This window comes from Bombina bombina, chromosome 6, assembly GCF_027579735.1.
Source record: "Bombina bombina isolate aBomBom1 chromosome 6, aBomBom1.pri, whole genome shotgun sequence".
NCBI lineage: Eukaryota > Metazoa > Chordata > Amphibia > Anura > Bombinatoridae > Bombina > Bombina bombina.
In genome coordinates this window covers 701,448,994-701,473,874 of record NC_069504.1, presented here as the reverse complement: position 1 = coordinate 701,473,874, position 24,881 = coordinate 701,448,994, and the positions used below count along the sequence as shown (strand labels likewise).

Sequence of the window (24,881 nt, the reverse complement as noted above, 5' to 3'; positions counted from 1 at the left end):
ATATATTAAAAATATTTAGGATATGTATTAATATTATGATTGTTTTAACATTTAATAAGGTGAAGTGGTTCAATTACATGAAAGTGACAGTGTTGTTGAATGTAAAAAGAATTGTATAAGATCATGTATCTTCCTTAGGTATCTCAAAACATTATTAGAAAATATTTTACAATTATTACATTTATAAATGGTAGGTCATTTAACTTTATAATTTTTAATAATTAGTTATTGGATGCCAGGTTAATCTATGTAATTTTCTAGTGGAGTCATTTAACTATACTTAGTAATATTATGTATTTATTACAATCTTACCTCTTGGGTTAGACATCAAATATCTATATAGAATGTAATTTCCCCTTTAGTTTATTTTGTCAATGTTAAATAAAAATACAATATGTTTGGGTCCTTAAAGGGGTCATTCAAAATGTATATTTTGTATACATTGTTACAAATATCATACAAGAATTTAAACATATTTAGAATGTACTATAGAATTACATTCAGTCTTTAAATATACTTGTTAAAATAAAAATAAATGCACATATCTTAGTGAATGATATAAGGCATCTATATGCAAACAACAATCAGCATCAAAATAGCCTATGTAGAGATGTATTTAATCCACGAATATATATAATTACAATATAATGATTGAATAACAAAACATATTAAGTTGGTCAAATATAAGATTATGATACAAAATGCATACATAACATATAGCTTAATGTCCCTCTACGCTGAAGGCTAAAAAATACCTCATTTAATAAATATATTTCAGTCAGTGTGTAAAACAATCTAGAAGTTAATCTAAATTTGCTTTACTCATATGTTAGACTCATTTAGCAAAAGGAAGGTGCCTAGGTTTATGATATATTAAGCATTATTGTGAAATGTTTATTTAAAGGGACATGAACTCAAAATATACTTAAAGGTAGCCATTTAAAAAAAACAATGATTTATACATTCTGAATGAGTATTCTATTTTAATCAACTTTAAAACTTGTCTCATATTATGAATGCTCATTGTGATGTTGCTATCATTACTTTAGAAATAAGGCAGTAAATAGCTAATTTATTTGCTTCAGTACTCTGGACAGAACTTGATTGTTTGGAATAATTGATGCAACAATCGTCAAGGACAACCCAGGTTTTTATTAAACAATTGTCCGTAATATAAAATATCATTATTGATTTTCAAAGAAACATAACAAGATAACTTAACATTTGATAATCGTATTAAATAATAAAGTTGATTAACATTTAATGCTCAATCACCAATGGTAAATTTGTTTGGACAGTGTCCCTTTAAGAGCTTGAAATAGTGTATTTACTTCTCTTCCTATCTTGACATACTTTGCTTGAAAAGCATATCGAGATAGGCTCAGTAGATGAAGATTGGTGGATGCACAGAGATGCCTTATGTGATTGGCTCAACCATGTGCATTTAAATTTCTTATGTTGAGGATATATAAATACTAAGAGAAAATGATTTACATTTTAAAGTCTAAACAATCTTCTATCTCTACAGATCATTTGATACAATTGTTTGTAATGTCTCTTTAAAACTAAAGACGCCATTGCACAATAACATATATGAGCACTTCAGAGAAATACAAGCTCGAGGTTTATTTGCGAATAACAAAGCTGTAGTTTAACATTTATAAACAGATTATCAAAGTTACTGACATTCTTCCCGGAATTTTAACATTAATAAATATTGCGTGGGAAACGCATCTTCAAACACCAGATTAGCATATTTAAACATTAGTGTAATGTCACGCAATAGCACACAATCAATGTGCATTATAAATACATTTAATAGAGCAATGTCAATACTTCACAATCAATTTATTTAAAGAACAATAAAGACATACAATATTAAATGTGTATTTGTATTAAAGAAACAGACCGTTATTAAACCGAGAAATGTCTACAACATTAATAATGTGACAGGATGAGATTTTAAAGAGTATTTAATCATTAATATTTCACGGATCACGGATATTAAATCTGCGTCACACATATCCGCATGACAGGCCCATGAGTTACAAATAAGTCTACATGAAAAATGAAGTTACAGCACCACCAAGCGGTATGTGTAAGGAAGTTACTAAGATATGAAACATTAAGGAACGGCCAATCAGAGTTCATCACACAAACACAACTTGAGTCAGGATGGTCTCACAGACATTATAACAATATTTCAAACTTTTATCCAATCAGATGTACAGATAAATTGTCCCATGGTGCATCTCATGTTTACTTCACCATATAAAAGTCCATTACACGTTGCCATCTTTGTCAGTTCTCTAATGCCTGCAGGCAGTCTTATATATTAATATTATTATAATATATTTAGTAGCCAACCGAGCAGGCATGTCAGTTCCCAGGTTCACCAAGGAGGAGAGCGCTGCACTGGTCCACGCCGTCAAGGACTTTTATCCCCAGCTGTTTGGGAACAAGAGGAGCTCGACAGATGCGCCTGTTAAGAAGGCCCTCTGGGAGTCTATCACCAATGCGGTTAGATTGGTGTGTGACGTCCAGAGGACCCAGGATCAGATCATGAGGAGATTCGGAGATATGAGGTTGCGTTTATCGAAAAAAGTCAACCTCATAAGGGACTGGGTACAAGCCCGTAAAAGAGGGGGCCAAAGAAAGGCCCCGCGGAAACTGTACCTACTCCCTTATGAGGTGACTTTATGCGAGCTCCTCAATCTCCGGGTCCCCAAAAGATTTAGATCCTCGCCATCCTCGGCCTCCTCTTCTTCCCTCCCAGCTGCGGGATCTGAAAGTCCTGACGCGGGGGACAGGGCAGATGCTTCTCCGTCCGGTGGCCTGGGAGGACCCGATAGAGAATCTGAACCAGGTAATTATCCAACTTCATATAATATTTATAATGTTAAAAATCCAAAATGTGTATTTAGTCAGATACTAAACCTATACAGATCTCACAACATACACTACATATGATGTTTAGATATCTGATTTTACATTAGTGATACATGAAATTGGAATGATGTTTATTGCGCTCTACAGAATATGCGTCACAGAGCGGAAATCTAATTTCGCATCCACGTTAACATGGGTTTGCGGAAAGTGGCATTGCTTTATACATGTTGGTCAAATGACGGATGCGTAATTCCGCTTGGAATCATTGCGCAATGATCGCGAAAATGGCATTTCTCATCCACGTTAACATGGGTTTGCGGAAAGTGGCATTGCTTTATACATGTTGTTAAAAATTAAATGGAAAATCTTAGATTAGTGAAGAATACAGTATTCTTATTTTAAATATTATATCTAATAAAAAACGAATAATACTAATAAATTATAACATATGGCCATCAATTGATGATTATGTAATAACAAGCATATATTCTTAAAGATACAGTAAACAACACAACTGATTGAAAATAAGAGTCCAGGATATATTTATCATTCATTTAATTTCGGAAACTATTAACTCATGGGACTACCAAAGGATTAATATTTTTCTATTGATTTGTTATTAATGTAAATATTTTAAACATGGCATGATTAGTATTAATGATATGCAATCCTCATTTAATATATTACAGATATGGATGTGGCTGCTGGATCCTCAAGCCAGGGCTTGTCACAGTATGGTATGTCTCATTTTAATTGACATTTGTCTTAGAAACATGGAATGAACATTACATACTAAATACACATTGTTCTATATTTATATGTAATGTCTATTTAATAGATGAAAATTATATAATTATTCGGATATACTTAAATAACATATTTGATTTTAATTGCATGCTCAATACCATTCATTACATCAACATATGGAGTAGATAATTCATTAACAAACAACAACATTGTGGAATCTATTTAATTTTAGATTAAAGGGATACTGAACTACAATTATTAATATTGTCTTTCACATACAGTATGCAATATTAATAAACATAAAATATAATACTATCATCATATGTGACATATTCTATTGCTAAATGTATTTTAAAATAAATAAAGTACGTTTATGTGCATCTAAATATTTGTTGACCAACCTGGGTTTATATTGATGATTGGTGGATACCTTCAACAAACAATATTTATTGAATCCAATATTCCTTATCTGCCTTTAAGATTAATATCGAACAACATTCGAATTATAATAGGAGTCAATGTTAAATCATTTTTTACAGTTTGAACATAGAAATCAATTATTTTAATTAATCATGTCAGTGTCCCTTTAAGACAAAATAGATTCATTCATCATTACATTATTTTTATTAAAAACTATTGATATATAAATCTAATTATCTGTTGGAGTTACTTTATATATATCTGCATACTCTAACAGCACCATGATTACATATTTGTAATAATAAAGTTTGTTATGTATTGTGATAAATATGTGTTGTGTCCTAAACAAGATTACTGTACATTGAAAAAATGGCTCGATGTGACACATGTTTGTTTAGATTTGTCAACAGATGCTCCTCAATATGTGGTTTGTGTGTATTCTTGTAACTTCTTAAGGACATATGACGGAATTATTCCGTCATAAAACAATTGAGCTAAGTGAAAGCTGTGTCCTTAAAGGGTTAAGAACATTGATCATTGGGTATATTTAGATATGCAATAGCAGCATCTGAGATGAATTTGATGTCTAATGTAGTCTGACATTAAACATATGTTGAATACAGATATGTTTACAGAATCCCCTTGATTCAATCAAGCATTTTCTGGTGTAATGACTGCTCTATTCTTCACATTTTAAAGTTGATTAATGTTAAAATTCTAGACAGATGTGATTTAGTGATATCCAAAATGTGTTTAATAATATATATCTATATCATTCATAGAGAGAGTTGGTGTGGGGAGCCCACAGGAATCCAGCAGTGACATAGAGCCGCCTTTGCGGTCTCCTGGTAAGTCCATTGACTCATTTATATGTAATTGAAGGTGTATTGCTAATCAATATTATGATCATGATTCCGATGAAGCATAACATTATAAAAAATCATAGAATTTATCTTCTGATTATATATTTATTTTTTATATTGAGCGATTAATAATTTCTACTTTATTATTCTACACATTTGTTATTCATAAGATGTCTAACATATGTTTTTTTAAAAATTTTTTTTTAACAACAGTCATCAAGTGATACACACATGAGAAATCTTAAATGTTCTATGTACTATGCTTTTATGAATTTAACATTAAGACAAACAATACATTAATATTCTGATTTATTGACAATAACAAATCTATTGTCATTGGTATGCTCCATCAAAATGATGTAAATCATAACTTTGTGTGTGTATATCTTTAATGCAACATTGATGTGCGTATTTGAGCAACAGTAACATATGTTATAATATCTGATCTTAAGGTGTACACAACATGTTATGTTTTACAGAGATTGATGTCACATGTGGGATGGAGGAGGAAGAGGCTGCCTTGGAGTCTGATGGTATGTGAAATATATCTATCATGTTTCCAACATGTTTCTTTTTTTGAAATCATTTTATTGAAGACATTCAAAGTCTACAGCTTTTTCCCTTTAAAAAGGAATATTATTTGTCTGTTCAAATACACTACTGCCCCCTTTCTATATCAGGCAGCATGAAAATCTGCTTGTATATATTTTTTTAAGAATATATAATTCATGCCATCATTATGTCACATGCATATTCCATGCCAAAACACAATAATAAGTTTCACATTGTACAGACAGTCATTGAGATTCATCTGAGTGCCTATATAGATACCATATCCTCATTTCAGAATAGTTTACAGATTCAAACACACTTCGAGGTATATTGAAAACATAATCAATTTTAAATGCGTTGATTTGATGTCAGGATGTATGAGATGTTAATATATTTATTTTACATTTTCAGATGGATCCACCACTTCTTGTCATCTGGATTCCGCCCCTGCCCAGTCACAGACCCCTCCCCGTGCACACACCCCTGACCATGGCCACACCTCTGCACACACCCAGAGCCCTTCCCATCACCAAACCCATGACCATGCCCCGACCACTGCCAGCCCTTCCCATATTTCATATCCTGTCCCTCCCAAAAAACGCCCATACACCCCCCTTCGCCGCTCTCCCCGTATTCTGGCCCGTACAGCTGCCCAGACCCAAACTCCCCACTCCCCAGCTGTACGGCCTACCCTGGAGCAGCAGCTCACCACTCCCCAAGCCATTCCCATCCCTCCCCGAGCCAATCCCATCCCTCCCCCCTGTTTAAACCTTCATTGTCCTGGGTGTCAGATTGTCCTTCCCAGGCACAGCTGTAAGTATCATTCTAAATACACTTTATAAGATACTTAAAGGTACAGTGAAGTTAAATTGGTTAAATTGTGATTCAAATCCAGCATGCAATGTTAAGCCAATGTATAATAGAATACTCTTATGAATTATTCGTCATTCTCTTGATATATTAATTGAAAACAACTTATTCCTATAATTAGTTTAAACAATAAAATAAATGTGGCCATCATTTCTTTATTGTTGGATGAATGTATCCATCAACCAGCATGCACAAACAAGGTTCATCAACAAATATTGGCTTCCATAAAAACCAACATTCTTGCATTCAAAATATAGCTTGACAATTAAAACATATAATGAATATGTGTAATTTCTAAAGATTTGTCATGTCATGCTCTATCTGAATCAGTCCATTAAATATTTAGGTTCAGTGTCCCTTTAATTGGATATCACTACATATACCAAACACCACTACTTGGATACAAAATTTTATGTCCAAATGTGGATACATTATCTCTTGTCTAACCCAGTGGGAATGTAATTTCTTCTGGTTGCTATGTTTACACAGCTTGTCCTCAATGCCAAAATGTTTAAGGATATGTGTGCCTACCACAGTCTAAATTGAATTTTTAAATTGCTAATGTAAGTACAATGTAAATCCTTTAACAAGATTTGATACACTCAAGCTGTATAAGTGGATCATCTAAAACCAATTAAAGGGTTCAACATGTTTGAGTAACATGAGCCTTTAATGATTTCTGTCTGTCTGAATAACCTAATTCATGTGTAAAGAATATATGAAAAATAATTGATGTAAATAATTATTTGTCTTTATGATGACAATGTATGTATTAAAATCTTTTATTCTGTTGTGTAATTATCCTTAATATTAATTTTTATTTTATTTTAGGCTGTGACTCAGCATGGCTCATGCTAGAAGGGATAGCAAGAGTAGAGCAGGCCGTGTTGAGGAACGCAGCTGTCCTGAGAGGGATGAACGACACCATGCAGGCCCAGCTCCGGGTTCAGGACTTGACTCTGCGTGAAATTATGCAATTACGTTCAAGGCCTGAATCTGGAGCTGGACATGCACAGGACAATGAAGAGGATGACCAGTAAGTGGAGGATCTGGATATGCTCCATGGTGGCAGATAATAATCCTCTGTCCACATGTTGAATTTGTATTTATATTGTTGCCATTTGGCCTTTTTATCAGTTTTTTGTTGTGCCTGTTGCACTCTTTTACCTTGTCATGTGTCTCCAATGAGGCTATGCTGGCCCTTGGCAACTCTCTTCATGGACTGTGATGCACTGTGTTACCTTGCCATGTGTCTCCAATGGGGCTATGCTGGCCCTTGGCAACTCTCTTCATGGACTGTGATGCACTGTGTTACCTTGCCATGTGTCTCCAATGGGGCTATGCTGGCCCTTGGCAACTCTCTTCATGGACTGTGATGCACTGTGTTACCTTGCCATGTGTCTCCAATGGGGCTATGCTGGCCCTTGGCAACTCTCTTCATGGACTGTGATGCACTGTGTTACCTTGTCATGTGTCTCCAATGGGGCTATGCTGGCCCTTGGCAACTCTCTTCATGGACTGTGATGCACTGTGTTACCTTGTCATGTGTCTCCAATGAGGCTATGCTGGCCCTTGGCAACTCTCTTCATGGACTGTGATGCACTGTGTTACCTTGCCATGTGTCTCCAATGGGGCTATGCTGGCCCTTGGCAACTCTCTTCATGGACTGTGATGCACTGTGTTACCTTGCCATGTGTCTCCAATGGGGCTATGCTGGCCCTTGGCAACTCTCTTCATGGACTGTGATGCACTGTGTTACCTTGTCATGTGTCTCCAATGGGGCTATGCTGGCCCTTGGCAACTCTCTTCATGGACTGTGATGCACTGTGTTACCTTGTCATATGGCTCATATATTCCTTATTTTTACAAGATTATTTATAAACGTTGTGTATGTTTTCTTACATACTAATAAAATAAATTTTATTTCACAAATCTTTGTCCTCATTCTTCCTGTTATTTTTTGCAAGCTCTAGTTTATGTTGTTTATCCTTAAAGGGACCTAACAAATCTATTTGTTATAATGAAATCATATATGTAAGACAATAGTAAATGACTTTAAGATTAACATCTCCAATGTAATCTTATTATTTGTGTTTATATTATTTTCTCTTAGCTCTATCATTGCCTGATTATGATTAGCAGAGTAATTTCTTTATATATGTATATATATTTTTGTATTTGTGTATATATGTATATTTAAATGTTCATATCCATGTGTGTATTTATAAACTCTGCATGAATTGATGCACCTTTACCAAATGATCTGAGTATTGATACAATGATATAATCCCTGTAAAGTGTTCATTTTATTTAAATAGTATTGACTATGTGTATGCTCTTTTTAAAAACAAAATAATGTCCCTTTAAGTGATGTTGATCACTATTGTAAATGAATGTATTTCCATTTGTAAAGCGTTTTTGTCCTTTTTACAAGAACAAGGACATATAGTTTTATTAATAAACAATCTTATTGTAATGTTGACAGCACCTGTATTTCATTTTCAAATCTATATTATTGTCAAAGTGTAACCAAATCAATCTCTGTGTGTAATACAAATAATGTAGATGATGAATATTAGTTAACTAATATGTTAACAAAATACATCTCCTCCCATATATGGCTATAGGTAGGCTGACCATAATTAAACTTGAATAAATGACACGTTTAATCAATACATGTATAACTATTGTTATTCAACAACAATCCAAAGATATCTTAAAACATCAATGGCATATGTATTTCTCATGTGTATCTTTTAAATGTTAAAGATATACACCATAGCTATAGTTCAAGGGACAGTCAAGTCCGAAAAGATGATTCATAATTTGGTGACATTCCTAGATAGCAATCTACACACATACTAGTTCCTAAAATATAAATACGTTTCTTAATGATATGCCAAGATGTCACTGAGTCCTTGTATTGTCTGCGGTTTTTCAGCGATCTCGGATGCGCCATGTTGCTTAAGACGTCACCTGCCAGGCTGTCCAATGATTCCTTGTATTGACTGACGTTCTTACGTGATCAGGAATATGCCTTTTATTGGATTGCGTTTTGACGCGATCAAGGATGCGCCTTTTTTTTTTGGGCGTTCTTACGTGATCAATAATGTGCCTTTCATTGGATGGCGTTCTTACGTGATCAAGGAAGCGCCATGTTAAGACGGCACATGTAAAGTTAAAAAAACGTGTGATTGGATTGCGTAGTCCCGCAATATTTGTGCACGTTAAAAACGTTTGTGACTGCATGCAATTTTAAAAAGCTTGCGAATATGTATTATTTGCATCATGTTACATTGTTGACCCGTAGCTGATAAAGACCAACACATTCTCTTTTGCTGGATGTCTGGTTGAATCAACGAACGAAAGCAAAATGTTTTCATGCATAGGATATTTCTAGGCAAGTGCAAATCTCTACAGTCCATGTTTAATATGTTTGTCAACAATGTTCCTTTTTCTTAAAAATTAATGTTGTGTTTAATGTTGAACATATCTAATTAATAAATATGCGCTATTGTGTTTGAATAAAGTAATCAATATGCATTTATCATATGCTAAATATATGATGCCGACTTCTTCTAAATGTAATTTCGTTGTATATTTTATGAAAGGTTCATTAGACACTCACATTATAAATAAAAATATTTGATTTTGTCTCTAGTTAGATAGTCCATTGTTTAACCAATAGGTTTATTTTGTCTTGTGTTGTAAGAAAATGTAAGTAATTTTCTTACTCCTCGCAAAGCCAATGAGTTTCATGTGAGTACCATCTCCAGCTTTGTCCAGTTTGTGTAAAGGTTCTTTTCATATGTTAATGATGGGGTATTGTGTTTTACGGTTGTAATGGTGGTTCATCTATATTTAAAATATAGCTAACCCTATTTTATTTGCAAGTGTTTGAAGCTTTTTAATATTGCTATCAGTATATGTTAATCTTGTTGTTTGTAGTAGTGTCTATTACATACAGTTATGTAAAAAATATAGGATACTGTCCCTTGAATGCAAATGTTGTTTTTTTTGTATCATGTATGAGATCCACATAGTTTAATCTTCAAATATATTTTTGTTAGCATATTTCACCCCCCCACTCCTAAAAGGACTTTAAACCATATTCATTGTTAAAATATAAATAGTTACAATAAAATATTAACACAATAATGTCTCTTAAAGAAAATAGACTTTATTTAACACGTCAATATAAATGTGATTTTCAAATATTTTTTTTGACAAAGTACATGTAGATATAGCAACAAGCTTAAAATGTGTTAGCATATGTAATGTTGTTAAAGGGACAGTTTCGAAAAAAAATATTTTTACATTATTCGAAAAGTCAATTCTGTAATAACAAGGATATCAAATGTTTCTCAACAATTGAACATTTGCTATCTAAATTTGCTATCTAAACCTATGAGGTTGGTGTGCTCATTTCTTAAATCTTGAAGAGTGCTTGTAATCATTATACAATTTGAGCACTAGAGGGCATTTGGATAGCATTTGTATATGTAAAATCTTGTGCTCATACAGCATATTATTGACCATGTATTGATCATTGATATCTAAAATGTTGTTATGTCAGAACAACAAATAAGTGGTCATTTTTCATAGTCATAGATACAAGGGTAAGCACATAAGTCACACATGTATTTCTCCATGTTTTGTTGTTTCAAACTTTATAATGCGTAATACAGTGTTTTCTTTGTAATCAATAATTTTCTGACTGTCCCTTTAAGCTGTGTTATTGGCATTCAAACAGTAATATGCCATCATGGATAATTGTTATGGTAATTTAGTTAGCGATTCGGGAAACAGTTTGGACATCACATCACAGAAACCAATCAATATCATGAACAAGGATAGGTATGTGATGATGTGGTTTTCACACACTTATAACCCACACTCTGCAAAGAATCTTCCTCCATGGACCCGGTCCCATAGAAGTCGATTATATACAGAGTGTGGTCCACAAGTGTATGAAAACCACATCATCACATACCTATCCATTACACAAAAAACAAAATTTAAGATGGAAAAAAAAACTTACTTCCTCTTCCTTCCCCTCTTCCCACGGGGCTGAGGCTCTGGGAGAGGCAACTGCCGACTCCGAAGAGTCCTCCTTGGAGCTGTTGTGGGAGGAGTGGAAGGAAGAGTACTGGGACGACCAAGGTGAGGAGTAGATGGCTGAGGAGGAGGAGGAGAAGATGGCTGAGGAGGAGGAGGAGAAGATGGCTGAGGAGGAGGAGGAGTAGATGGCTGAGGAGGAGGATGAGATGGGCCGGCAGGAGGAGATGGCCCAGCAGCAAGAGGCCCAGCAACAAGAGGCCCAGCAACAGGAGGTAGACCAGCATGCGCCTCCCGGAAAAATGTGAACATTTCCTGATGAAGATTGAACATTCTTGTTTGTCCTTCTTGTATTGTATTCAGTATACTGATTATTTCGTTTTGGCCTTGAATTATTTGATTCTGCCCATCAAGTATTCTGCGTCGTCCTTCTATGTTTTCTATCCGGGAGGTACGCATCTGGTCTATGTACTCCAGTAGAACCCGCACCTCCGCTATTTCTTCTTGTTGTGCCTGTTGAACCCGTGCACGGCGGGGTGCCCGTGCACGGCGGAGTGCGGGTCTTTGAGGGACCTCGGGTTCCGCGGCTTTAGCGGCATCCTCCTGTGCTTCCGGGGCCTCTTGATCATCTCCCGTGCGCTGTTCGTCACGGGGGGCCTCTTCCCTCCGAAGTGGGAATTCCTCACCACCACTCTCATCCCGGGGAGATGCAGGAGGCTGTGCTGCCTCGTCCCCAGACTCTGTATATTAAAAAAAAAAGAAAAAAAGAAATGTATATATTAGCATATTTGCAAATAAAGGTTTAAATGACTTAGCTTACGATACAATTACAAATGCAGAATCATTAATCCACTTTGAAATCTAACAAACAATCAATACGATTTCCGCTTTTTCTAAACAGTGTTTGTGATATCTGGTCAATGTGAATGTTTTTGCGTTTGTTTTCAGTCTGTTTAAATGCACACCTAACCTATAGCCTAGATACTGATGTAACCGCTAAGTAATAGAATGCGTGTAAACAGCGTAATAGCATTAATCTGATCCTTAACACATGAAAGCCAATGTTTTATCTTTCATGATTTATAAGCATACATTTAGTATCAACTTTCGAATGTACTTTTGTTATCTAATTAGCTTCATTCTCTGGATATTCTTTGCTGAAAAGCATATCTAAATATGTTTATAAGATTCTGATTGTTAGCTGAATATAGCTGCCTCCTGTGATTGTTTCACCGTGTGCATGGCTATTTCTTCATTAAAATATATCTCAAGAATGAATCAAATTATGTAATATAAGTACATTTGAATGTTTTGTCAAATTGTATTCGCTACCTCAATCATGAAAGTAAATGTTTGCGTATAGTGTCCATTGAAATACATTCGTATGTGAAATTATTGTTAAATGAGCTTACCGTCAGATGAGAGTGGCAGGTTCCCGGTATCGATTCCTCCGATACCGACTACTTCCACCTCGGAGATGCTGGGCCGCAACATTTCCTCCCATCTGCAGTACTCCATTTCAAGGGCAGGGCCGCCACCGGTCCCTGCGGCATGTCGGGCCTCCAGGCTTAACTTTTTTTTAAGTTCAAGTTTACAGTCCCGGTACCGATGTTTGATGGAATCCATATCCCTGTTCCGGCAACCCACTGCATTGACTGCATTCCGAATCTCGTTCCAGAGCCTCCTCCTGTCAGTCGGGGTAGTCTTCTGGTGCTGCAGCATCCTATACCTGGCCATATAGGCCTCTACGAGGGCCTCCTTCTCCTCCATCGTAAACCTCGCCTCCCTAGTCGCCTTGGCCTTCCCCTGTGACGATGCCCTCTGTTTCCCGGACTGTGAAGCCCTACTCTGACCGCCACTGGGCCCAGCCACTTGGTCATCTTGAACCAAGTGGCTGGGTCCACCCACCGCTTCCACCCCCGCTTCCTGCCCCCCTTCCTGCCCCCCTTCCTGCCCTGTTCCTCTCCCCCTCCCTCTACTCCCCCCTCTACCTGTCCCCTGCCTGGCCTCCATCTCCTCCCTAAACTAAACCCCAAATAATCAAAAAAAATTGAGTGTGATGAAATGAAAGGGGGTCAAAATAAAGAACTAAAAAGACAAAAAAGGTGCTTAAAGTGTGAGGGATGTAAAAAAAAACAAAGAGGGTAAGGAGTATTTAAATAAACGAAAAGAATAAGACTAAAAGGAGGATATGTAAACTAAATGTAACTAGGGGATGGGTATGGGATGGGTATGGGGTATGGGATAAGAGTAAATGGGATGAAAGGGAATGGGACTACAAGGAATGGGGTATGGAGTGTAGTATGAGGGGGTAGGGGGTATGGAGTGTATGTAGTGTTATTGATAAGTGTATGTATGTATTGAATGTGTTTGCGTGTAAATGTGTTAAGTGTACAGATAAATCACTCGCTCGCTAACTAACACTACTTCTAATTCTCAATAACAAACACTCCCACTAACGCTCACTAACTACCACTAACTGACGCTCACACTAACAACTATCACTAATAACTCCCACTAACTCACTCACGCTCCCACTAACAGACTCTCTCCCACTCCCGCTACCTCCCACTAACTCACTCACTCTCTCACGCTAACACTACCAACTGACTATCTCACGCTAACACTACCAACTGACTCTCTCACGCTAACACTACCAACTGACTCTCTCACACTAACACTAACTCACTCTCAAAAAATCGCAAAATCTCTATTCTTAACTCTCCAAAGACCCACCAGCAACACAGTCAAAGAAGCCCTGCTTGTGTGGTGCTTATATACCCTGTGTAAATGTTTAATGATGTCCCAATTTCCATTGTAATTAGTGTTCAGGTGTGCTTTATTAGCAATTAATATTATTGCAATGTGTATTAGGTGTGTTAATTTGCGCATGCTCATTTTGAGTTGGTATTTGTGGAATGTGTAGAATGCGATGATGTCATAGTGGTCGTTTTCTCTAACATTGTCCAATAGTATTCTTTTTAAATGTGAATTTGCGATGGTGTGTTCTTCGTGAAGTGTTGTATATGTATGTTTTTCATAATATATAATGATATTGAATGCGATTTTTTTTTTAGTGTATGTATATATTTTTTAATCCTTGTTGTTATTGTGCGATTTTCCGCATCTTAAAGTATATGCGTATTCCACGTATAAATAGTATTAAAACTTCCCCCGCTTGTGAATGTGTAATGCTTGTGTGCTTTGTTGATTGATTGATGTTGTGACATTTGCGGCGTGTTATTGTTGTGCATGATGTGGTATGCGTCATATGACCGAGCTGTGCGTATTTCTCGCGAGATCGAGTGTTAGGTGAAAAAAGCTATTTTTTGCCTTTCCCATTGTTCTCTATGGGAGACTGTCTAACGCGGGCAGGATTACGCGTGTGACATACACGCGTTAGGAGCATCGTTAGATGGTCTTATATTAACTCTAAATACCGGAGTCAAACAATGCCGTGCGTTAGACATAAAACACGCGTGGCGTTAACAGCCCATCTACCGCCGAACTCTAAATCTAGCCGTTAGTGATTGGATGAATTACTCACTATTGTTATCAGACACTGATAGTGATTGGATGTTTCGGCATTCACTCACTATCTTACTCGCCCGTTTAAATTTCACTCGCCAATGGCGAGTAGGCAAGTGAAATTTTGAGCCCTGTATGTGTATGTGTGTGTATATATATATATATATATATATATATATATATATATATATATATATATATATTTACATTTTTCAGTTAGTTATATGCAAACAGCAGAGCAAAATTAAATGCTGAAACACATATAACATATACACTGCTGTTTGCATATAACTAACTGAAAAATTTAATAAAGCCATAGCTAAAGTCAACTCCAGAGCAACAAGGCACTTATGGAAGCTAGCTGGACACATCTGGTGAGCCAATGACAAAAGATATTTGCGTCCCCCAACCAATCACTAGCTAGCTTCTGCATTGTTGCTGAGGATATGTACATTTTTTAACAAAGGATACCAAAAGAACAAAGTTAACTTGATAATAGAAGTTATTTTAAAAAGTGTCTTGAAAAGACATTCTCTATCTGAATTGTGAACGTTTACTTTTGGCTTTCATACTCAAAATCTAGATTAAAGTTTGGCCGATTCAGATGGAATCATTTAAGAATGCATTTTTTTTCATTAAAAACTAGCACTTTATTTTGGTTTTGTTGTGTTTTATTTATATTTTACTTTATTTTTTCATACCAACCAATTGATAAAATACAGTAATTATAGGGTGTTGGAAATGTTAAATGTTTTGTCACTTAAGTATTATACTTGCCATGTTTGCTATACGGTTAAATAAGAAATGGTGAGAGAAGGGTTGGGGGTCTCTTTGCCCTAAAATGCCCGGGCCTTTTTTTTGTCTCAGTCCTGCCCTGAAAAAGTATATTTGAGCTCCACTTGTTTGTGTGATAGAAATTCCCTAGCTTATAAGAAGAATTCCAACAGATTAATTGGTGGACAGTGACTTTCCCCACAAACATAAAAAATATTTTCTTCCTTAGTACAGTAAAAAAGAGCTTGTAGTCAACTTTCAGTACAGTGAAACAAAAATAAATGTTAGTAATAAAAACAAAATTATACTTTCATGATTCAGATGGTGCATGCAATTTTGAACAATTTTCCTACAGGGAGTGCAGAATTATTAGGCAAATGAGTATTTTGACCACATCATCCTCTTTATGCATGTTGTCTTACTCCAAGCTGTATAGGCTCGAAAGCCTACTACCAATTAAGCATATTAGGTGATGTGCATCTCTGTAATGAGAAGGGGTGTGGTCTAATGACATCAACACCCTATATCAGGTGTGCATAATTATTAGGCAACTTCCTTTCCTTTGGCAAAATGGGTCAAAAGAAGGACTTGACAGGCTCAGAAAAGTCAAAAATAGTGAGATATCTTGCAGAGGGATGTAGCACTCTTAAAATTGCAAAGCTTCTGAAGCGTGATCATCGAACAATCAAGCGTTTCATTCAAAATAGTCAACAGGGTCGCAAGAAGCGTGTGGAAAAACCAAGGCGCAAAATAACTGCCCATGAACTGAGAAAAGTCAAGCGTGCAGCTGCCAAGATGCCACTTGCCACCAGTTTGGCCATATTTCAGAGCTGCAACATCACTGGAGTGCCCAAAAGCACAAGGTGTGCAATACTCAGAGACATGGCCAAGGTAAGAAAGGCTGAAAGACAACCACCACTGAACAAGACACACAAGCTGAAACATCAAGACTGGGCCAAGAAATATCTCAAGACTGATTTTTCTAAGGTTTTATGGACTGATGAAATGAGAGTGAGTCTTGATGGGCCAGATGGATGGGCCCGTGGCTGGATTGGTAAAGGGCAGAGAGCTCCAGTCTGACTCAGACGCCAGCAAGGTGGAGGTGGAGTACTGGTTTGGGCTGGTATCATCAAAGATGAGCTTGTGGGGATTTTTCGGGTTGAGGATGGAGTCAAGCTCAACTCCCAGTCCTACTGACAGTTTCTGGAAGACACTTTCTTCAAGCAGTGGTACAGGAAGAAGTCTGCATCCTTCAAGAAAAACATGATTTTCATGCAGGACAATGCTCCATCACACGCGTCCAAGTACTCCACAGCGTGGCTGGCAAGAAAGGGTATAAAAGAAGAAAATCTAATGACATGGCCTCCTTGTTCACCTGATCTGAACCCCATTGAGAACCTGTGGTCCATCATCAAATGTGAGATTTACAAGGAGGGAAAACAGTACACCTCTCTGAACAGTGTCTGGGAGGCTGTGGTTGCTGCTGCACGCAATGTTGATGGTGAACAGATCAAAACACTGACAGAATCCATGGATGGCAGGCTTTTGAGTGTCCTTGCAAAGAAAGGTGGCTATATTGGTCACTGATTTGTTTTTGTTTTGTTTTTGAATGTCAGAAATGTATATTTGTGAATGTTGAGATGTTATAGTGGTTTCACTGGTAAAAATAAATAATTGAAATGGGTATATATTTGTTTTTTGTTAAGTTGCCTAATAATTATGCACAGTAATAGTCACCTGCGCACACAGATATCCCCCTAAAATAGCTAAAACTAAAAACAAACTAAAAACTACTCCCAAAAATATTCAGCTTTGATATTAATGAGTTTTTTGGGTTCATTGAGAATATGGTTGTTGTTAAATAATAAAATTAATCCTTGGTTGTATTGTAAAAATACAACTTGCCTAATAATTCTGCACTCCCTGTATTCACTTCCATTATGAAAATATGCACAAGCTTTTTACATGCACTCTTTCAAGGGCACTAGATACTAGTGAGAATGTGCAAAAATATATGTATATGCATTTTGTGATTGGTTGAGTGACGTCACATGATACTGGGGGAAGGAAAATCAAAGTAACTGAAATTTGCCATTAAAAAAACACAACAAAAATCTTCTACTCATTTGAAATCTGCACTATGTTACGTTCTACTGCATTGTCTTTGTTATGTGTTTTTGATTATGCAGTTTTACTGTATTTAATGGTTCCTTAAGTATTATTTCCTTTTACAACAATATAAAAACATGAATAAGGCACAGAATTTGTCTACAAACAAGGACCATGTAGGTAGAACATTAAAGGACCACTCAATGCAGTAGAATTGCATAATTAACAAATGCATAATAAAAAGACAATGATTTAACACCTATTCTGAATTTCAAATAACCAGTAGATTTTTTTTCTTACAAATTTATTTTTTCTCACATTTTCCGGCCCCCTGCCTCTTTCCTGGTCTTGTTTTCAGAGTTGTCAACCTTCTTATGGTGAAGATTGAGTGCTGCCTCGTGCCTTTTGGACTATTCCTCTGGATCCAACTTCTCACCTCTCTTCACATACTTTGCCCAATCACCAAAGACTGTGAGACTTATTGGTGACTATATCCTACCAGTATCGATATATTATTTGATATTCTAAAACACTCTAGCGCCCTCTATAGGGTCTGTACCCTATTTATCTACCACTGTATCATGTGACAGACATCAGCCAATCACAGACTAGTATACGTATAACCTGTGTGCTTGTACACATGCTCAGTATGATCTTGTTCCCCAGAAAGTGTGTATATAAAAAATTTGCTAAATTTGACGATGGAAGTAAATTGGAAAGTATCTTAAAACTGCTGCTCTTTCTGAATCATACAAATTTATTTTGACTTGAGTGTCCCTTTAAAAGTAATTCCAAAAACTCCTGAAGAAGAAATGGTAGGGAAAAAAGGTGTGCTTTCTGGGTATCGGTAAAGCTGCCTGGGAACCACCACTGAAGACCTATTCCAGAAGACCCATCCACAAATCAGCCTATTCTGAACCAGTCAAGATCAAGGAGGCTACCTGATGGCCTGATGAAACGGTTGCCTAGACACAGAGAAACGCGTTGCTAATACTTTTAATAAAAAAATTTGACCTCTGGTTCACCATATGTTTGTATCCACTTGTTAGTAGTTAGCAAACCTCTCATATTACCCAACTGTGGAAATTACTCTGTGGAAGTCTGAAGCCGGCAAGCCGCATCAGTAGCGTGATACCGCTGGAGGTGGGCGATGTTCCTGAACTGGAGGATCTGGCCAGCTTGTCTTGCACATTTTTGTGCTTTCTTACATGTGAAGAGAACTGAGCCTGCTGTGTCTGCACTTTACTCGTGTGTGATCTGTCTACCCTATGAGGCGCCTTCTATTTTCCCATTTTCAAATATAATCAAGGTAAATCATTTTACCCAAGGACATTTTCAGAAATGCTTAACGGGATAGTAAACACCAAAAATGTTATTGTTTAAAAAGATAGATAATCCCTTTATTTACCATACCCCAGTTTTGCATAACCAACACTGTTATATTAATATACTTTTTACCTCTGTGATTACCTTGTATCTAAGCTTCTGCTGACTGCCTCCTTATCTCAGATTTTTTGACAGACTTGCATTTCAGGCAATTAGTGCTGACTCTTAAATAACTTCACATGCATTAGAACAATATTATCTATATGAAACACATGAACGCCCTCTAGCTGTGAAAAACTGTCAAATGCAGAGGCGGCCTTCAAGGGCTTAGAAATTAGCATATGAGCCTACCTAGCTTTAGATTTCAACTACGAAAAACAAGAGAACAAAGCAAATTTGATGATAAAAGTAAATTAGAAAGTTCTTTAAACTTTCATGATTCAGATAGGGCATGTAATTTTAATTTGGACTTTATTATCCCTTTAAGAACGGTTCAAGAAGAAGTATTAAATAGGCACAATAAAGAAAAAAAAGCCACAGCGTATAGTATGTGTCACTCAGCATAACCCATATAGCAAGGATATCTCCAGGATTGTATATAAGCATTGGAACATTTTAAGAGACTGCAATCCTGACATTATGGCCTTTAAAGACCCCCCCTATAATGGCCTATAGAAGGGTCCCTAACTTAAGAGATATGTTAGTTAAGAGTGATGTGGGCCCAAGAAAAGCACCCTACCAAACCTATATTACATCTAAAAATACTGGCACTTTTCCATGTTTGGGGTGTGCCAGCTGCAGTGCAGTTATTAAGGACAAAGAGTTTCTCCATCCCTTAACTGGGAGAAAATTTAGGATTAAAGAACATTACACGTGTGACTCATCCTATGTCATCTACCTAATAAAGTGTCCCTGTTCTAGGATTTATTTAGGTGAGACCACTAGAAAGGTGAGAGATAAGATGAGTCAACACAGGTCCAACATTTGTTGTGGGGATCTAAATGCCCCAGTGTCCAGTCATTTTTTAAAAGCTGGACACAATATAATCCAACTTAGATAGCAAATTATTGATAGTATAGGAAGGTTATGCAGAAGAGGCAATAGGGAACAGCTATTGAAACAAAAAGAGTCATTTTGGATTCATAAGCTGAATGCTGTGGTACCCATAGGTCTAAATAGGGAGTTAGATTATACTGGGTTTCTTTAATGAGGATAGCTCCTTACAGCTCTTGTCTGATATAGATATTTTTTAACTTGTTTGCACTTTAGAATTATTCATTATAATTATTGTTGTTTTGATATATGTAAATAAATTGTCCTTTAATTTTGATGCACTAGATTATAATGTCAGCCAGGTGGCGCTATATTAATGTGAATTGTATAGTTACATGAAGAGATACGTTTTTCCCTATAAATAGTCAGTGCACACCTGTTTAGCTTAAGCATGATTAAGGGAATGGCTCATGAAACGTCGCTTATGTTTGCACCTGTGATGAGAATAAACTTCTAAAAATTTCTCAATAAGTTTTGGTGCCGTGGATTTTTACATTTGGATACTAGAGAGGATAGCAGTGTCCTCTGTTCCACTGGCATCGAGTATTACAGGAATAAGGTGCTGTTTATGAATTTGTCGGTGCCTTTAAGAAAATGAGTAGTTTAAATTATACTTGTATTAAAATGCAAGCAAAAGAAAAGTTAAATTCCAGCCACAACATAATACACTTAATTGATTTCCAGGTTTGTAGTTTGCAAACACTGTGCTACTACAAGCTGCATGGCAGCTCAGCACTCCAAAAACATAAAAAGGACATGAGACACTAGTTCAACAATGTTTCCACCATTACACACAAACTCTCCATTGTAGAGCCCCAATCTGCTCCAGCACAGTTCAATCCATGTGCAATATGCAAAACGTCATACCATTAGCCCACTCAATATTATATAAATCTATATATGAATAAATGTGACCTCACCAATACCTCTTTGTGGGGAAGCATCTCAGTCTAGCAGCTTTGGTGGTGTTTGTTCATGCCTATGCTCTAACCTCACTGCCGGTCATTTCAGCGCTCATGTGCCGCCTCTCAATTTTGGTTTAGCACACCTTATAAAAAGAGTTTAAATACATCTTCTGGAGTGTAGCCATTGGTTAAAGCACCCCACCCAAGCTCAGGTTTACTCATGACAGTGTATTGGAGTTGTATATAAAGCCAGGAAATGATTCAGCCCATAAAGGCAAAGTGCTGTAGTGTTAGGACCAGTCAACATTGGAACACCTTGTAAGTTGCTGACTAGCTTTGCAGAATATGGCCATATTGTATGACTAAGATCCCAATTTTAATATAAAAATATAGGTGTTTTGTGTAATGATTGGTCTCATTGGCTGCACTCCCAAAGATGCATTTAAACTTTTTTTTGTAAGGTGTGCTATAATCTAGATAGCTATATCTATATACATTAATCTGCATGTCTATCTATAAAAAAAAATGATACACACATTATATATATATATATATATATATATATATATATATATACACACACACATATACATATACACACACACACTATATATATATTTATATAATCCCCAGACTACTCACTGGTTTCCTTGGCTTGTGGCTCTTCCCATACGCTGCACGTGGTATGTTCCACATCCCACACAGTTGTACACCAGCGCCTGCTTACTGTGAAGAAACAATAAGAATTACCAGTACATCTCATACATGGATAGGCAACTACACAATACTGTTAAATGTAACTATATTTCTTAACTCAATAAAATCACAAATACAGTACACTATGTAAACAGTGACAAATGCAATTCAAATGCAATTCACTGCTTACTTCTGCTGCTTTGGAGAAAGCTGAAGTTACATATTGTAGGAAGCCGCACAGGGGAAGTGGAGGAGTTTGATTACAGCTTCAAATTTACTGCATCACCTACTTTGTCATAGAGTCTAGGTTGAGGATGAAGAGAGCAAGTTAACAGGAACAGGGATTTTAAAATGACTAATAAAGAGAGAGTTAAGTTTGGGCAGATCATTATCTTTAAATAGTATTTGTAAATGAAGATGAGAAGTGGAATTTTAGTGTCTCTTTAAAGTAATGGCACTGTGTGAGGAGGCTGCAGCAAACATACCTTTTTAAAAAAAGTCACCACTGAAGGTCCCATGTATTTTTAGTGCTAGTAAATCCTAGCGTTTTTGAAACGCTAGGATTTACCATCGCTTTTTGGACTGCAATTTAAAAGTTTTGTCCATTGCAGAAATTAACAATGAAAGCAGCAGAATAGAATGCTCTTTCCCTATACTAAATCGGATAATGCAGAAGCAGTGTACTCACCTGGCGGACAATTTAACTTTTGCCTGTCCTGTGAACACACGAACAAAGACGCGAATGTAGAAGTCAGCAGAGACACAGAGCAACGGAACAATGTAACGCTGGTAGCAATTGGACCGCAAATCTAAGCTGTGCAAGAGGATGCGGAGGGCCTGAAATAGAGAAATACCGAAAATTATAAAAAGCCAGGCAGCAACAAAGAAACAAACCTTCTGACATGTAGAACAGTATACAGAGAGCTATACTACATTTTATGAAGAGAAACACTGGATCTACTAAGCAGAACATGATACAAAGTCATACTAAAACAGGAAATATTACTGTCAGTGCATTACAGAAGGAGAGAAGGGCTCACACAGAAACATATGTTACATACAAAAAGCTAAGCATTATATAGAGAGGAAGGGAATCAAACAGACATGGGCACAAAAAAATGTATGGGGGGGGGGGGGGAGTGTGGAAAAGTGAGAAGGAAAGTGCAGCAGACATCTTGAAAAAGCCTGAGTGCACGAGAGCAGAGAAAAGTGTGCAAGCAACAGCATAAGCGCACAAGAGCATTTAACAAGAGCACTGGAAGTTCACCGAAAGAGAAATGAGAGAAACAGTGCAAGAGAGCAAGCACACAAAATAACTTGTGAAAGAGCACAGGAACGTTAGAGAAAACAAACCAACTGGTGCATGCAAGAGAGCTTGAGACAGAGCACGAGTTAAAAATAAGAAAGAAAACAAATATGCTTCTCATTTTACATAGCGTAAAGGAAGACAGGAAATATAAACACAAACCATTTGGAAGACATTATACAGAGAGCCACTAAGTGTGTCACACAGTGATATATTACCATCTCGTGACAGAATTTGGACTTGATAGACATTGCGCCATATTTGCTGTAGCAGGTCTCTCCGCTGTTCCCTGCCATCACGGCCATATCGGTACAAGTGACGCAGAGTAGTCCTGAGGACAAGGCAGGTGTTAAATACTCACTCTGGGCCTCTGTGCATTATATAGCCTTTTACATTCACAGACTACCCTTACTTATGTTCATTTTAATGTTATTCCTCACCTCCTTCACTAACGCTCTGTACTGCTGCATCCAGAAACATAGATGGACTTCCATACGGATCCAAGTCTATGACATCAAAGCGTTCACGTGTCTCTCTCCTGCTATACATCAGCATTCTGGTATGATATATGCAGAAAATAATATATGTTATTTATAGCTGTGTGGTTCAACTATAAAAAGGGATACTAGCGTTTTACAATCAGGGAATAAAAGTTACTTGTTTACTCAAAGATAAATATTGTCAAAAGTTTGGTTTCCTAAATGCTCCAATCCGAGACATATGAAACCACATCATGCTAAGTTTTTAGAGGCATCCATACACATTTTAGGAGTTGGGAAATGATTTGATATGTATATGTATGTAAGAATCCACAATTTATTAGTTTTTTATAAACACACACATACTGTACATACAATATCTACGCTGACAGATACATCACTGTATGAAATCACCAAACAACTATAGCTTGCTAATGCAATACACATTTGAGTCTTGCTTAAAATTACATTAAACACTTTGAGATTGTAATAAAAAATGTCTGTAATAAAAAAATATTACATTTTGCAAAATGCTTTCATTATTTATTTTGTCTCCGTTTACAGTAAATGTAATTTTTTTCTGATAAAGACAATTCCATAATGTTAGCACACATTACCTGTCCCTAATTGTTGAACTTAGCAAAATATATTAGATAAAGGAAACCTAGGTATCAACATGGTGACATTAAGTTGCAGCAACTAAAACACTTTATAGAAATTGAAACTTTACACATATCTTCAATATTTAAAGAACGAATAATTTTTTTTTAAAATGCATCAACATATCCTCAGGTTAATCTTTGCTTTGACTACATTAGGGTGAGCAGAGACGTCACATTTTTAACAGGATTGTTCCTTTTTATTTTTAAATCATTGTATCCTGTTGTCCCCTGAACTTTAAAGTGTTACCAAAATGTGCTTTTTGTTCTCTTTCTAGTCTCTTTTATTTATATTTATTTAAGAATTGAGCTACAGTTTTTATATTTTCTTTTTATGCCAAACGCTTGTGCTACATAAATGATTTCCCAATGAGCACGGTACACTAGCTGTCTTGCAGCTAGCTCCACAGTCAAGGAACTACATACTGCTGTGGTGAAGCACACTTTGCGTGTGCAAAAGGAGGGGCCAAGTCTGCGCTTGTTTTGACAACAGAGTATTTTTCTTTTCACCGATTTACCTGTCTCTAGACCAATAGGACGGCTGTAAGCAAGTCACATCCCGTAGGTGTGGTATTAACATGCATTGTTGCTCACACATTTCCAGCAGAAAAACAGTGTAAGCCCTCCACTCTGCACTTCCCTTAAAC

The 24,881-nt window shown here is 36.4% G+C and overlaps 1 protein-coding gene across 2 annotated transcripts in view; it reads right to left on the bottom strand.

Moving 5' to 3' along the window:
- The window catches only part of TRMT1 (tRNA methyltransferase 1), an 86,641-nt gene that overhangs the window by 46,743 nt on the left and 15,017 nt on the right, over window positions 1–24,881 (bottom strand). For both annotated transcript variants that reach the window (XM_053717831.1, XM_053717830.1), the window contains exons 6-9: window positions 23,537–23,652; window positions 23,315–23,427; window positions 22,479–22,627; window positions 21,737–21,820 (exon numbers count right to left, since the gene is read on the bottom strand). In XM_053717831.1, the coding sequence (XP_053573806.1) occupies window positions 21,737–21,820; window positions 22,479–22,627; window positions 23,315–23,427; window positions 23,537–23,652 (462 nt within the window). The remainder of the gene's footprint in view (window positions 1–21,736; window positions 21,821–22,478; window positions 22,628–23,314; window positions 23,428–23,536; window positions 23,653–24,881) is intronic.